The 16,579-nt window shown below is 42.1% G+C and overlaps 1 protein-coding gene across 3 annotated transcripts in view; it reads left to right on the top strand.

Moving 5' to 3' along the window:
• Positions 1-14,470, top strand: part of SERAC1 (serine active site containing 1) — a 56,008-nt gene extending 41,538 nt beyond the window's left edge. For all 3 annotated transcript variants that reach the window (XM_012183188.5, XM_004011430.6, XM_042253673.2), the window contains 7 exons: positions 2,396-2,546; positions 3,877-4,018; positions 5,037-5,131; positions 6,676-6,773; positions 8,062-8,244; positions 9,603-9,746; positions 11,384-14,470. In XM_012183188.5, coding sequence (XP_012038578.1) covers positions 2,396-2,546; positions 3,877-4,018; positions 5,037-5,131; positions 6,676-6,773; positions 8,062-8,244; positions 9,603-9,746; positions 11,384-11,520 — 950 coding nt within the window. In that variant the 3' untranslated portion in view covers positions 11,521-14,470. The remainder of the gene's footprint in view (positions 1-2,395; positions 2,547-3,876; positions 4,019-5,036; positions 5,132-6,675; positions 6,774-8,061; positions 8,245-9,602; positions 9,747-11,383) is intronic.
• Positions 14,471-16,579: the final 2,109 nt, after the last annotated feature.

Below are 16,579 nucleotides of genomic sequence, written 5' to 3'. Positions count from 1 at the left end.
CTTACTAATGTTCTCGTTGAGAATTTTGCTTCTATGTTCATCAGTGATATTGGTCTGTGATTTTACTTTTTTGTGATATTTTTGTCTGGTTTTGGCATTAGGGTGATGCTGGTCTCGTAGCATGAGTTCAGAAGCATTCCCTTCTCCGCAGTTTTGTGAAATAGATTGAGAAGGATAGGTGTTAACTCTTCTCTAAATGTTTGGTAGGATTCGCCTGTAAAGCCATCTTGTCCTGGACTTCTGTTTGTTGGGAGTTTATTATTATTACTATTATTACTGATTTAATTTCATTATTGGTATTTGATCTGTGTACATGGCTAAAGTATAAAATCAAGTCACTGGACAGTAGGAACAGTATAATTCCATTTAGCAAAAATAAAAGTATATGGAGCTGCTGCTGCTACTGCTGCTAAGTCGCTTCAGTCGTGTCCGACTCTGCGACCCCATAGACGGCAGCCCACCAGGCTCCCTCGTCCCTGGGATTCTCCAGGCAAGAACATTGGAGTGGGTTGCCATTTCCTTCTCCAGTGCGTGAAAGTGAAGTCGCTCAGTCGTGTCTGACTCCTCACGACCCCATGGACTGCAGCCCACTGGGCTCCTCTATCCATGGGATTTTCCAGGCAAGAGTGCTGGAGTGGGGGTGCCATCGCCTTCTCCAATATGGAGCTAGTATATATGTATAAATTATTGGTATGTAGTTGAATTTTTTGAAAGGTTTGGAAGGGTATCTACCAGACTTTTAACTTTAGTTACTTCTGAGGATATAAATGAGAATTGGGAAATGATGGGAATGCTAAAGTGGGATGTTCATTTTTAAATGCTGTTTTTGTTCATTTTTACAATTAAAATATATTCAGAAGTTATATAATTTAAAAACAGTAAATATTTAAGAAAGACACAAGTTTTCCAAGGAGACTTTGATGGTTTATAAAGGTGAAACATTGCAGGCATTGTTAAAACACTTTGTCAACTGAAAAATGCTGTAGAAATGGCTTATGCCATGCTTTCTCTAGTGTTACCTTTCTTGTGACTCCATTAAAAATGAAGCCATATTTTTGTACAAACCAGTAACAAACTAGTATATCTCTCTAGGTAGAATTTTAAAACACTATTTATTATAAAGCATTCTACAACAGATTTTGAAGAGGGGTTTTCTTTAAAATTAGAATATCGTTAAAAGAAATTGTTGGGTCTAGAATTTCTTCTGGATTATTAAATAATGGCCTCCTGTCATCATAATTATTCTCAACACTTTGCCACAGAAAGTGGGAGGAGGACATGAGGACAAGCTGCTGTCTGTTGAGCACCTGCTGGGCGTGGTGATGGCAGTTTTTATCTAGATTAATTTAGTAGAACCTTCCTTTGGGTCAAAGGAGCAAAGTAACTTGACTGAGGCTCCACAGCAAGCAAGCAGGGCACAGAAATTTGACACCCAAGTCTCTCTGACCTCAAAGCCCATGTTCTGTTTTATTTTAAATTAAATAATGCATGATCAGACTCTCATTGTAAATACTTCAGAGAACACAGATACAGCAAAAAATTAAACCCACCTTTATACAGAGCCCACCCCGATCCCAACTGCCCCCCTCCTCAGAGGTAGTGACTGTTTGTTAGCTTGGTGCCTCTTTCTAGATCTTTGCATGTGATGTGTGCATGCATAGACTTTCATACATATTTATGTACATAAAGCAGTACGCTTTTAAACAACAAAAACGTCAAAATGAAATGCAGTGGTACTGCAGAAAGTATTTCTTTGTCTCCCTTTAAGAAAGTTTTTCCAAAGTGTTATATAGAGAATGGATAAACAAGGTTCTACTGTATTGCATAGGGAACTATATTCAGTATCCTGAGATGAACAATAAAGGAAGAGAATATAAAAAAGAATATATAGATATAGGTATAACTGGGTTACTTTGCTGTACACAGAAATTAACACAACACTGTAAATCAACTATACTTCAATTAAAAAAAATTTTTTTTTTCCCTCTGAACCTCAGGTCTTAACAAGTTTATAATTAAGAAACAACTTCCTCATGGATATTAAGGCCTGCTAATCTGACTGCCAATCAGAATGAAATAACTAGTATTAAGTCACTGAGTTTAATAATCATTGCTAAAGCAAAATAGGACCCTTTCTTACCGTTTATGACCTCATCCCTAGTAATTACAATTTTTATTACATTTTCTAAATGAAAAAAAAAAAATGGCTGGGGACATCATGGTGTTGTGTTGTGGGACCCAGAGGGCCTTTAGGGAAGAATGGAATTGGGGCAGTCGGGCTTTTCCTCGCAGACAGATGCAGAGGTTTGCCCCCCTCCCACCCTTTTTAGCCTGAAACCTCTCAACAGTCTGAGCGCTGGGGGCTGGTATTTAGGGAGTCTGTTCTCGTCACCAGGCTGGGTTTCCATACTGGCAGAAGCAGTCAAGTCTCAGCACGTCATGGAGGCCTCCCATGCTGCCAGAACGCTGGCTAACCTAGACCGAGAGACTGTGCCAGACAAGTACCAGGACGGCGTGTACCTGCTGCACCCGCTGTACCGCACCAGGTGAGAAGGCCGGCGCCGCCGCCCCGGGCACATGGGGCCTGGAGGGCTTAGTATGCTAACTGCCTTCTGCACGATTTAGACCGGTGAAATCCTGTACAAATATGTCAGAATCCTCATTTACCCAAACAGTCTGCAGTCACCAAAGAATGGGAACCAGCTAAGTTACCGGGGTTATTTTCTATCAAGGATAGACTGCATTCACCTTTTATAACGTGTCTCACATAAACTTTGTGATGCCTATTTCGTCTTTATTACATTACACTTTTTCATGTAGATGTAAGTTATTGACTGATGAGGGTTGTAGAAGCTGATCTGGATGAAAAGGGACTAGGACATTATTACATGCAGGCACCAAGTGAGCCTGGGCCTAGAGCTCAAGGGACTGGAGAGAGCTTAGGCAAGTGTCAAGGCCTGTGCCTGACAAGATGGGCTGTATATTATATGCAGGCACCAAGTGAGCCTGGGCCTGGAACTCAAGGGACTGGAGAGAGCTTAGGCGAGTGTCAAGGCCTGTGCCTGACAAGATGGGCTGTAATGATACATTTGGCTCATACTCCTTCCTCAGGTTATTTCTGGTCACTATTTCCAGCTGTATCATTGCTAAGACGATAAATATAAAAAGGACCACAACAAAAAAATTACACATATTTTGGATTTTTGTCAGGCACTTTAAAAATAATACCTCAGAAAATAGCAAGAACTTCTTTTCAGCTTGAAAAATAGATGGCCTGGTTCATTCTCATTTGTAAACAATGGGATATGATAATGTATTTTATATGTGTGGCATGATTGTGTGTGTATTATAAATAGCTTGCAAGTAATATGCTATTGTAATTTTTACAATGTCATAAACAGAGAGAGAATAAAGTTATTTTAAAATCTCATTTGCTCTGTTTCTGATGAACATCACTTTCCTTGATAAAAAGAATCTCTTTCATGCACACTGAGTTTGAAACTACATTAGCATATTATTTAATGTCTTAAATATTTTTATTGACTTGTGTAATATTCTCATGGAATTCTCTGGAGGGTAATCTATGGCATGTCCCTTCATTGATCTCTAAGTGCATTACAGTTGATGTTGGTTGGTCTGCCTGGCCGGCTGTGTCTTCATCCTTATGGAGACAGCACTGAGCACGTGCCATATGTCTTTGCCAGAACCCTTTTAGTGTTCCTTAGCCAACCTATGCTTATAAAGCTGGTCTTAATGAAGCTGATTTGGTGTCATATAAACCTGCTAAGCAGCATCCAGAGAGTGCTGTGTAGATTCCTATCAAAGTGATAACGTGTTTTTTTCTGCTTCTTTCCAAAACTCTCTCCCGCCTATTAGTCAGCCCATCAAAGCAGATGTCCTTTTTATTCACGGCCTTATGGGAGCAGCATTCAAAACATGGCGCCAGCAGGACAATGATCAGGATTTAACTGAAAAGGTCTCAGAAGATGAAACCAAGTATACAACGTGTTGGCCCAAGGTAAGGAAGCGGCTGCCTCCAGCGGGCCACCCGTATCCTGACACATGGCTGTGCCACCAGCCTTTGGGTCCTCATTGTGACTTGCTTGTTTTTCTCCTTCTACTGGGATTTTTTTCCACACAGTTTTTCTTTCCCTTAGAGACACCTACAGTACGTTACATGAACAGCTGGGCTTGTCACTCTGCTGTATAATGTTGGGTACATGGTATGACACAAAGTGTATTAAGTGAAAAAAAACAGGAGTGAGGGCCAGTAATAGTTCACTCGCACTGAAAATATAATTCAGTAAATAATATATTAATGACAGTTGACTAGTTCTGTGATTTTAAAAATTATAATAGAAAGACTTTGAAGAAGTAATTCTGCTTTGGATTTCTTTGACATTATTTCTCCTAAAGAGCCTAAATGCTGGGATGAATTTAGTGAATAAAATTTATCTAAAGCTCAGTGAAAACTGATGCTTGTAAATAGGTATAGTTTCTGGGGCTTTGTCCCACTGCTGCTTATTCACCTTCATGAGGCTTATCAGCAGAAAGAATAGTTGGTGCCCTCTCTCTGGTGACACTGGAACATGGAGAGGACGATAAACCTTGGGTTCACAGAGACAGAACCGTGACTCTAATCAGTATCTCTGAGTTCTCAGATCAGATCTCTAACCTCCGTCACCCTGTTCTGTCTGTCCTGAGATCATAGCTTTCTATTAAATGCTTTCAAAAAGCCAATTTGATCTAGATTCCAAAAACAGGCCCTGCTTTTGTCATTAGCAGACTAAAATTGAGCATACTGTTAACACCTGCATAGACCTCATGCTGTCAATACTGATATCACCTTGTGAGCAGGGACATAAAGATAAAATGCTGTAATTATTTTTCTGATCACCTTTACACTTGACTCCAATGCAATCTTTTACTAGCTGCCAATATTACAAGGGTCCTTTAGTTACGAATTTCAGTTGCTAAGAGGTAAGTGGGATAGTGGAAATTAATATTTTTCCTTTTGTACTTTTTATTTTACATAGTCGTGGTTAGCAAGAGACTGTCCTGCTCTCCGAATAATATCTGTGGAGTATGACACCAGCCTCAGTGACTGGAGAGCCAGGTGCCCTACAGAAAGGTAACGGAGGGGAAGGGGCTGGGCCACAAGTGGCCCAGAGGGAGGGGAGTTTTGTCTTTGATGTCACAGCCAGGATTTTCTTTTTAACCTTTTCCCTCTTCCTTCTAGAGAGAGTTAGCTGTAAGTAATGAAACTACCAAAGGCTTAGAGTATTACTGTTGGGTTCCTAACATGGTTCACTTAAAACTCTTCTTATAATAAGGACCACTCTTGAGAGTCCCTTGGACAGCAAGGAGATCCAACCAGTCCATCCTAAAGGAAATCAGTCCTGAATATTCACTGGAAGGACTGATGCTAAAGCTGAAACTCCAATACTTTGGCCACCTGATGCGAAGAACTGACTCAATGGAAAAGACTCTGATGCTGGGAAAGATTGAAGGTGGGAGGAGAAGGGGATGACAGAGGATGAGATGGTTAGATGGCATCACCGACTTAGTGAGCATGAGTTTGAGTAGGCTCCGGGAGTTGGTGATGGACAGGGAGGCCTGGCGTGCTGCAGTTCATGGGGTCGCAAAGAGTCGGACACGACTGAGCTACTGAACTGAACTGAGTAAGGACCACGGATTCGGGGCACAGTCTCCTTAACTCCTGGAAGTAAACACGAGGCTTTTGGCTTTTGTGCTCCCGAGCACACCACCTGAAGGCAGCCGAGAGAGGTTGCGCCGTGTGGGCTCCTTCTGTCACTTGTGTGTCATACGTCCAATTGTAGGTACAGGAGACAGCGCGTGACTTCCGGGCATCAGGAGCCAGACTGTAGCCAGTTCTGCGTGTGACTCACCAGCCCCTTTAGGTCATTTCACTGGTCTGGGAAGTTTGATCTGCCAATGGAGGGGGTTGGTCTGACCAGTGTTCTCAAACTGTTATCTCTGAATGATCCCCACCCAGGTGCTGGAGGAATGGTGCCTAGGGGTCAGTGGGCAAATCCACAGGTCTCCCTCCCCACTTAATTCGGACGAGTGCTCGTACAGCTTTACTTAAAGAAAGGATTCTCCAGCTACACAGTTTAAAACTACTAGAGCAGACAGCTTTAAAGTTGCCTTCTAGTTTAAAAATATGTATTTGAATGCTTTGATTCTAATGAGCTTTGTGCTGTTTCTAAGGAATATAACCAAAATGATGGAAGCTTAGTGTTTGTAATATAAATCCAAGTACAACTAAACAGCAATGAGAGCTGACTCCACAGGTGAACTCAGAAAGGGACTGCGTGGTCTCCAGTGAGGCCACATACCGAGAGGGGGACACACAGTCTAAGTGGGGTTGGGGGGGCAGTTTGACCCATGAAAATTGCCAGTTACATGTTAGATACCTAAACAGTGCCTGTTTAATAAAGATTTCCACTTACGCCTGCGTGACTAAGTTAGAAATGGGGAATAAGCAACTGCAGGGATCAACCCGAGAGAACGGAGGTAGTCCTGACTCCGCAACGTAGCCTGTAGAACTGGTACAGTGAACAAAGGGTCTTGCTTTAAAAAGTGGACAGCAAAATTTGGGGGTGGGGGAGAGCGACAGCATCCTGTCATGCCTGCTGTTCTCATTTTGTTCAGAAAGTCCATCGCATTCCGGAGCAACGAACTTCTGAGGAAGCTCAGAGCTGCTGGTGTTGGGGACAGGCCAGTGATATGGGTGTCACACAGCATGGGAGGTCAGTGTGTTTCATTGTTGCCAAGCCAGCACTGAGTTGTCAGCCATCGGGCTCAGCGGAGTTTCTGCAGCTATGTAATGGTGGCCCCTTTCCCCTGAATTAATGTTTTTGGCGATAGCTCGGAGGTTTAAAATGACTACTCTCCTTCCATACTATTTGTTTTTCTAGAAAGGGACGACTAGTAACAGATCATAGAAAATGAGAAAATAAAAAGAAGCAAATGAGTTTGCCACTTAATGCTTTCATGAGGCATTAAGCGTGATAATGAGTGAATGTCAGAAGCTGTCCATGGCATGTATAAGCCCGACTTGTAAATATTGCTCAGCACGCAGGGCTGGTCCCAGGGCCCCCCCTTTCTTCCCTGCTTCTCAACCATCGTTGAGAGTCTGTCGTTGCTCCAGTGCCCACAGCCCCAGCCCCCTCCGGCCTGCTTTCCCCTGGCCAGAGCCCGCGATGGTGATGTGAGGGCTCGTTGGCCCTCATGCTTGCTTGCTAACTATGTCTCCTGCTTCTCCCAACCCTCTCTCCAAGTCCAGTTCTGAATTTTTACCATCCCCCTCACAGAGGGCCTTTGTGCAGCTCCTGGCCTAGTTTATCTGACGAAATGCTCAGGATTGCTGGCTCTGCGTCTGACCTTCGGGCCAAAAGGTGGATGTTAACACTTTGTATCCTTAGAGACCCACTGTTACCCTCCATGTTACCTTGGGTTTCCCTGTCAGCTCTAAGCCCAGGTTGGGGGACAGGAGAGAAGGTGCATTCCTAGGTGCATTCTCCCACGGCAGCTTTGTTTTCTCCACTATACGAGAGTCTGTGTGTTTTAATATTAGTACCGTCTTAATGGAGTGGTGGTTAGTGGGCTACTGTGGGCTGGGGCAGGGGCCTGGCCGTGCACATTCACCTCCTTGATGGGCACTCTACATGCAGTGCCTGACCTTCTCTGGGAGAGGGCATCCTGTGAAGTAAGAGCTGCCTTACAAGTGAGTTTCTAGAATCTCGCCTGTGTGCAGCTTTGTGCTGCATGTTTTAGAGGCTTAGGAGCATGACCACCGCTGCTGCTGCTGCTGCTAAGTCGCTTCAGTCGTGTCCGACTCTGTGCGACCCCAGAGATGACAGCCCATTAAGTGTTAATATTTTAAGGCCTTGCTTGTTGGGCTACAGAGAATAATTGTTTCAACTTTTTTAAAGAACGCATCTCTTTCTGTATTCCTGTTTGCCTTGAAGCGAAGGCAAAACCCATGAAGCGAAGGAAACTAGCTTACACATTTTTTTTTTCCTTCTCTATCACTAGGTCTTCTTGTCAAAAAGATGCTGTTGGAAGCCTCAAAGAAGCCAGAAATGAGTACTATTATAAACAATACCAGAGGAATAATTTTTTATAGTGTCCCTCATCATGGATCCCATCTGGCTGAATACTCTGTTAATATTCGCTATCTTCTCTTTCCCTCTTTGGAAGTCAAAGAACTCAGCAAAGGTAATTCTTTCTTTCAAAAGGAAATTGGCATTGTATTAACACCAAGTATATAGGAGAAGGAGAAGACAGTTTCTAACTTGACCCGTATTACCTCATTTTACTGTTTGTATATTAGTTGTGTTTAGACTATAATGGAAAACTTTTAGTTTGGGGTTAATTTTTCTTTGATACCGTCCCTTTTTCTTCTTAGCATTATTTTCTCAGGTGGTGCTAGTGGTAAAGAACCCACTTGCCAGTGCAGGAGACATAAGAACCATGGGTTCAATCCCTGGGTCGGAAAGCTCCCCTAGAGAAGGAAATGACAACCCACTCCGGTGTTCAAGCCTGGAGAATCCCACGGACAGAGGAGCCTGAAGGGCTGTTATCATTAGGGTCTCAAAGAGTCAGATACCACTAAAGCGTCTTAGCAAATTTTATTTAGCACACATTATTTTCTCAAGAAATACAACAATTTTAATACTATCTTAAATATTTACAATTTTAAAAGATACATAATGTTCTGCTTTAAGTATTATTCCAAATTACCAATGAACTGTTTTTTCCTACAGGCTTGGAAAATCAACTATTAAAATATACATGAGCTTTAAAGATATTCACCATATTAACTATAAGGCACTATATTTATTTTGGGTTAATGAGCATCTTCTCTCTCTCTGGAACACCTGCTATGAGAATTTTGGGACCCCTGGCCTGAGCCTTAATATGCCATTGTCCTTTTGCTCAGATGTTCTTTTTTCTGCTTTATGGAGAGTTATTGGACTTTACCTTGAAACCTTCTGGTGAATTTTATTTTATTTTTTTGCAGTCATATTTTATTTTCCAGCAGCTCTTTCTTCTGTGATCCATTTTCTTTTGAAATCATCCTAAAGATCATACCAGAGGTTTTGTTTTAACTGTCTCGTGTGCTCAGGTTTTCTGTCTGCTCACCGGGTCTCTCTCCGGTGGCAGGCTTTCCTCTGAGACCTGGCGCCTCTTGGTTGCCCTTTCATATCCGAGGATGGGGGACAGGTGCTCTGTGATTACACACAGGCTCTGCTGGTGAGAGGTGTTTCAGGATGCACGCAGGCGTGTCAGCCAGCACACTGCGGGGCCCTCTGTCCTACATACCACACTGCCCTGGGCTCTACTTCCTGTCAGCCGGTAACATGAGAAACTTCTGCCGTTGCTACCGGCTCCTCAGTTCTCGGTTGGTTTTAGCCCTTTACTCTCATCTTCTTGGCTTCTTAGGAAGTGAAGAAACTAAGCCACTATCTTGAATCAGAACCCTAATTTCCTCCCCAGATTCGCAAGGTTGCTGCATTTTATTATGAACTGGATACACAGGACTTGTCACGTTCTCGTTCTCTATAATTCTACAGATTCTCCCGCCCTTAAAACACTACAGGATGACTTTCTGGAGTTTGCAAAAGACAAAAACTTCCAGGTGCTGAGTTTTGTGGAAACACTACCGACCTACATTGGTAGCATGATTAAACTCCACGTGGTGCCCCTGGAATCGGCAGGTATTCACTCTTTTGAAATTTGTTTGACCTTAGATTCCTGGGAGGTGGTCATTATAAACGTCAGCTTTTAGGTTCAGTTTCTCAGTTTTTAGAAGACAGCTTTATGAAGATTTAGATTCTGTTACTCTGTTAAGCCACAGATTAAAATTTCTTGGCAAACATTTAACCTTGGCATTTCCTGCCCCCCTTTGATTTAACTGATTAGACGGCACAGGTTAACTGGCTAATGCTGTGTTACCTTCCACACTGAAAGCTGCTGCCTTCCGGTAAGAATCCAGAACTTTTCTATCAGCCCGATTAAAAGGAATATTTCATTTAACAGACTGAGAGCCACCTTCAGGAACCATCAAATCTACTAAAGGCGTGGATGCTTAGTAAATAAATGGATGGTACATGGGGAATATTCAAGCAACAAAGATTTGGAAGGAAAAAACAAGTGTGAAGTTTCTTCCTGCTTCTGGGATGAGAGGCTTGGCCAGTACCCACTCCTACAGCCCATGTAGGCTCCTTGAGGGCAGGACTCAAATCTCCGCTCTCCTTGCAGCCTCCTCTGTTCCTCTGTGCATAGTAAACAGCATGGACACTCCACTCTCTGAAATGCTTTCCCCTCATCCGGCTAACTCTTGAGTTTGCTCATCAGACTCTTTTCTGATCACCTCAGAGGCTGAGTCAGGTGCTGTCCTGGTGGCACTTGGGGCTCCGGGCAGCCAGGTGTGGAGTGTATCCAGAGCGCCTGCCGATGGGCCTTCTCTCCTGCTGCATTAGTTATTATCTAAGTAAAATGAAAAAGGCTTGATACACTGTAGTGGAACCTGAAGAGACTTTGCCTTAAAGTAATATGCCATGAGGTGAAGGGTTGCTGTTTGGTAGTTGAAGAACCTGAAGAGTTCAAAGAACAGTGGCTTTTTTTTGTCTTTTATGATGACTTTGGAAGCTTAAAGCAGAATTAGTATGGTGGACCAGCTGCAGGCAGTGACATAGCCTTGCTATGATTCTGTCTACCTCTTCTTCTGTGTCACTAGCTGGCCTGTCTTCCTTCATAACCTCCACCTCACTTGCTCACCAGGCTGGCCTCACTAGTACCTCCTGGCATGCCCAGGAGGTGGACTTGGCTAGGTTGAAATATGAAAACCTCACCCAGGTCTCCCAAGCACCATGTCATCTCCTTCCCTGGTAGAGTGAGCATGGACGGTCTGGATATAGAAAGGATTCTGTGTGAGATGTTCCCATTCTTTTCGTCAGGGCAAGGGAGCTCACTATCGAGTTTCTCATAGTAACTCCAGGAAAAGAAGTGGTTCATAGAAGTGTGGGATAACGTAGGAATAGCCTGCAGTGTATAAAGGCTTTGAAGATGACAGTGCTCAGGCACAGCTCACTGTTAGATCAGGAAGCAGGCAATGCACACATATACAGAATTTATGAGAAAAGCATAGAAGTATAATGGCACCGCATGAGACTCCGTCCTGTCATGATTAGGCACATACAGTTTAGCTAGAGTCAACTGTAATTTCCTTTATCTTTTAGAGATCTATCACAACCAACTTGACATTTACATCTACCCATCTGGTCTCTTTCCCTGTTGACAGGGGCAGCTTATATTTTTACCTAGACTTCATTGACATTTCTGTTTTCTTTAGATTTAGGCCTTGGAGATCTAATTCCTGTGGACGTTAACCATCTGAACATTTGTAAGCCAAAGACAAAGGATGCTTTTTTGTACCAGCGTACCTTACAATTCATCCGTGACGCTTTAGCGAAAGACCTGGAAAACTGACAGCCGTCGTCTTCCCTTTTCATACATGAACACAGTGTAAGAAACGTGCTGTTCTTTTTTTTAAGCTCTACGCAATCATGCAGACATAGTCATTGTGGCATCCAGGTTTGGAGTACGTCGCAGGCAACAGACTACTGTTCTGTAAAACACAAAGATACAAGTGGCAATCAAGATTGGAGGGAGGGCTAGACTGGACTGTTTTGAGTTAAAAAACAAAAACAAAAAACTTCCTGTGTGCCAGTTTATTTTGTGTAGCGTTGTCCCTGGTGATAGGGAGCAAGCTGCTATGGCTGCAGAGCATGTGACCTGTGACTTTTGCCATCTGTGGCCGTCCCTGGCTCATGCCGGGAGCAGCACGGATGGCTTCTGCAGGGAGAGCCATCACCAGTTTACCATAGCAATGCCTCTCGGAGGGAGCCTGAAGTGCAGAGAAAAGGAACTAGAACCTTCAAGACTCTGTTTTGGGTCTGGATTCCCGTGTGCTGTAAATTTTTAAAACTTTGTCAGTGTAAACCTTTGTCTAGCGTGTTGGCTTTGTTTTACCTCTTGTCATCCATGGGTCAGTTCCTGGTAAGTTTTTATTTTCATATTGCTGAGAACAAGTATTTTTCAACGAGTTCTACCCTATAATAATTCCTTCCAGACTGTAGCTCCCTATACTCTTAATTTTTCTCAGATAAGAAGAATAAATACATTGTTGATCAGAGTGTGAAATAAAACTATTCTAAGCCAATACATGTATTAGCAATAGTTAGTATCAAGATTCTCATATTCATTTTAGCAAAATAAAGTATACCTTTCCTTCTTGCTCATTTGGAAGTGGTATTGTCTCTAGCATGTGAGAAATAGGAAATAATAATATTGATGACTTTTTGAAAAATAATTGAAAAATACTTATTGAGAAATAATTCACATACCATAAAATTCACTGTTTTAAATGTACAGCTCATGGATTTTTGGAGTAGTTACAGTTGTGCTGTAACTACTGTGCTATATGACCACTATATAACTGCAGAACATTTTATCATCCCCCCAAATCACCCCATACTCACCGGCAACCACTCTTCCTCTGCTCTGCCCCCAACCCCTGATAAACACGCATCTTTTGGTCTCTATGGATTTGTCTATTATGGACATTTCATATAAATGGAATCTTACAGTGGAATGGAATGGAGTCTTATGTGGCCATCTATGTCTAGCTTCTTTCAACATTTACTTGTTTTAGTTGTGGTACGTAGCATCTTCAGTTGAGACGTGGGATCTAGTTCCCTGACTAGGGATCAAACCTGGCCCCCTGCAACGGGAGCACAGTGTCTCAGCCACTGTACTACTGTGGGAGTCCCCAGCTTCTTTCTCTGAGCATAATGTTTCCAGGTCTCATCCATGAGATAACATGCATATATGTAGTACTTCGTTGTTATTATATGGCAAATAATATTCCATTGCATGGATGTACCACATTTGTTTACCCATTCATTAGCTTTGATGGACATTTAGGTCCTTTCCATGTTGGGGCTATTATGAATAATGCTGCTGTGAACATTCATGTACAAGTTTTTTTGTGGAGATGTTTTACATTCTCTTGGGTATATACTTGGAGTGGAATTGCTAAGTTATGTTAAGCTTATGTTTACCATTTTGAAAATGATGGCCATTTGTAGAATGGGATAGTCAAAAGCTAAACCAAGTACAGCATCTGAAGGTAGACAGGGGTCATCCATAAACTCTTAACAACATCTAATTGTTCAATTATGCAAGGACCTAACAAGTGACTTATCTTATTATCCTGCTACAGAGAACGTGCTGGTTAGCTGTCAGCAGTAAGCTAATGGGATCACAGGGTAGAGGCGTAGGTATGTTTGGTTCATTTTTTTTTTTTTCTGTTTTCCATGAACCATGGCAGATAAACCATGGTTGGAACATCTGTTCATTAACGTGGAGTAATAGAATGAAACTCCACTTCATAAAATCTCGATATAGCTATTATAGCTGTGCTTTAAAAATAAGGTCTAGGAGAGAGATCCAGTGTACTTCTGAATTACTATCCTTTCTCAGGCAAGCCACCATTTCTGTTTATTCTTTTTATGAAGTGGATATGATATGCACAGATTTACTTCAGTCTTGTGAGATTTAAGTCAATAACATTTTAAAAATAATCATCACCTGAAAAACTTTTAAGAACACAACGTATGAAAACATAATGCGTTTGAAACAGTTTTAAACTTAAACCATCAATAAAGTGGTTCTAGCTCAGTCAGCCTTGTTTAAATGTCCTCTCTGGGAGAGGATTTCAGGTGACGTTTCGACTACCTTCCCTCTCATGTGAAAAGTCGCTTTAAATGACTCACCCAGGAGGAAATAAACAATACAGGCGTGTTAGCAGACTCCTGAAAGCACACGAAACAATTCAGATGATGATGGATAGCTAGTTCTTCTCATCTGTAGCCCCGTCACTTCCTTCTGGTTTCACTGTCAACCCTAAAAGTCGAGGGCACTGAGTCCCCCTGTGCTCCAGCATGTAAATGTCACCACAGAAAGAGACTGCTCATCGAGCATCAGGATACCTTTCTCGACGCTGGCTTGGCCATTCAGCCAAGGCTACACCAACAGCCGGAATATAGTGGAGGACGTGGCCCTCGGCTCAGTGGGCACGCCCGTGATGTTGGGTGCTGGCAGGCTTCCTGTTGAGAAAGGCGATACAGTAATACAGTAATGTGTCTCTTGAAACTTGGTTCATAATTTATGATGCCCCTCAAATTACTTCTAATTCCTAAAATTTGAGTTTTAGGCATATCCTCCTGAATTTTCACATCTTTGTAATATTTAATATGTTAATGTTTGGTTTGGTTTTTATTGACATTTGGTATAAAAATTATGTCCATGAAAAAAATTTAAACATGTTCAATAAATTAACTTTTAATTAAAAAATTAACACTTTGAAAGCTCCTAAGAATTTCAGTGTTTATTCTCCATCGAGTCCATCTCTCCTGTTTCTGACAGTTCATTACTTTTCATTCAAGCAGGACCTTTTTCAATGGACTTCTCCTCCCCACACAGGATTGTTATCAGATCTGTCCTCTCTCTTCCAAGGGTCCCAGAATCCTTTTCCATTTCTATTGCCCAGTCTCTGATTCTGATTTTCAGATTCGGCCTAATTGGTTCCTCAACCTGCTGATAAAATAGAACTGTAATGCACCAGGTGTTGCTTTATACAAGAATGTGTGCTCAGTTGTGTCCGACTCTGACCTCATGGACTGTAGCCTGCCAGACTCCTCTGTCCATGAGATTTCTCAAGCAAGAATACTGGAGTAGGTAGCCATTCCCTTCTCTAGGGGATCTTCCTGACCCAGGGATTGAACCTGCATCTCCTTTACTGGCAGGCATTTTCTTAGCCACTAAGCCACTTGGGAAGCCCCTTATATAAGAATACAAGTTAGCTTTATTTAGCCATATTTTAAAGATAGGAAAACTCAGCATTAAAATAGTCATAAAACTGGCCCAAAGTCTCAAGAGCTAGTGAGAGCAAAGGTTAAGCCTAGGTTTTATTTTAAAACCTATGCACGTGCATTGCAGGGTTTTCGTAGAACGTTTAAAAGATTAAAAACTGACAAAACATCACAGTAGTGGGCAGTCTAGGACTTCCAAGCTGATCTTAGAATTTCTCTCCCTCAATAGCTTATTAAAAGGAGGGGGAAGAAAAAGGAAAAGTGGAAAATAATTCAGCAGCAACTAAAAAAAAAGAAAGGACTAAAAGCTGTCATTAACTTTGAGAAATGGTAGCTAGGAAAAAATAAGTGATATTAGGGAAGAAGGTTGACCTCAAGATTAATACAGTCTTGAGAATTGTGATAAGAGTTCTCTATTTTGCAGAAAAAAAGAGGAAGGCAGTCTTGAGCAAAGTTAAGGAATAAATCTTGAGGTTGGAAATATCTATAATTGGACATGTAAATGTGGGCGATGGGGCAGGCAGAATCAGCCAGGCTTTTTCTGAAGCCCTCATGGGACTGGTAAGTTCTAATACTTTGGCCACCTGATGCTGAGTCCACTTATTGGAAAAGACCCTGATGCTGGGAAAGATTGAAGGCAGGAGGAGAAGGGGACAACAGAGGATGAGATGGTTGGATGGCATCACCGACTCAATGGGCATGAGTTTGAGCAAGCTCCAGGAGATGGTGAAGGACAGGGAAGCCTGCCGAGCTGCAGTCCATGGGGTTGCAAAGAGTCAGACACAACTGAGCGACTGGATGACAACAACATGGGACAGAGGATAAGAGTCCAGGGGAAGTGAATCCCAAGATAGCCATTAACAAATCCTCAAAAGAAGTGGGAGAGGTCAGATCTTTAAACAAAGATAGTATAAAGCTCTCCCCAGGGGTGCTATGGGGGTAAACCCTTGCCCCTTCCCACACTCAGATAAAGGAAGAGGGGATGAGCAGTAACATCAAGCAGGGATGAACAGGAAGCAGCTTCAGATAAGGTGGGAGTTTCAGGAGAGTTCACCCTCCATTTAGCAGGGCAAGTTTGTCTGGATGAAGTTTATTATACATAAGAGGAAATGGCATGATACTTAACATAAGAAAGCAAACCAAGTTTTATATATACTGATGGCTGAAGATTCCATTGTAAAAGGAAATGTAATCCGTGAAGAACACAAAGAATGATGAACAACGGAAAAAGAGATTGAGAAACAAATTGGAAGCCCAATCAAGACAATCACAGGATAAAGCAGAAACCACGTTAAAGAACGGGAGAGACACGGATGAAAATCCTCTTAATAGAGGTTTTGCTTTACGGTTGCAGAACCACAATGAATGCAGAAGGAAAATTAGAAGATAACAGTTAAGTCACCATTCAGCTACAAGGTAATAGACACAGTCAACATAAACTCAGGGAATAGGGACCTAGATGTTTTTTTTGGCAAGTTTGGTTATTGACCAAATCCTGGCATATAGAAAAAAAAAAAAAAAGAAAATATTGCACTTTAAGATGCAAACAAAAATCCAAAAACCAATAAAATGCCCTCATGTTAGAAAAGAGTGATGTTGGAAAGAAAGAATTG

Source organism: Ovis aries, chromosome 8 (genome assembly GCF_016772045.2).
Source record: "Ovis aries strain OAR_USU_Benz2616 breed Rambouillet chromosome 8, ARS-UI_Ramb_v3.0, whole genome shotgun sequence".
In the NCBI taxonomy this organism is placed as follows: domain Eukaryota; kingdom Metazoa; phylum Chordata; class Mammalia; order Artiodactyla; family Bovidae; genus Ovis; species Ovis aries.
The sequence above is the reverse complement of the archived record's forward strand: the minus strand, read 5'-3'. Positions and strand labels throughout refer to the sequence as shown.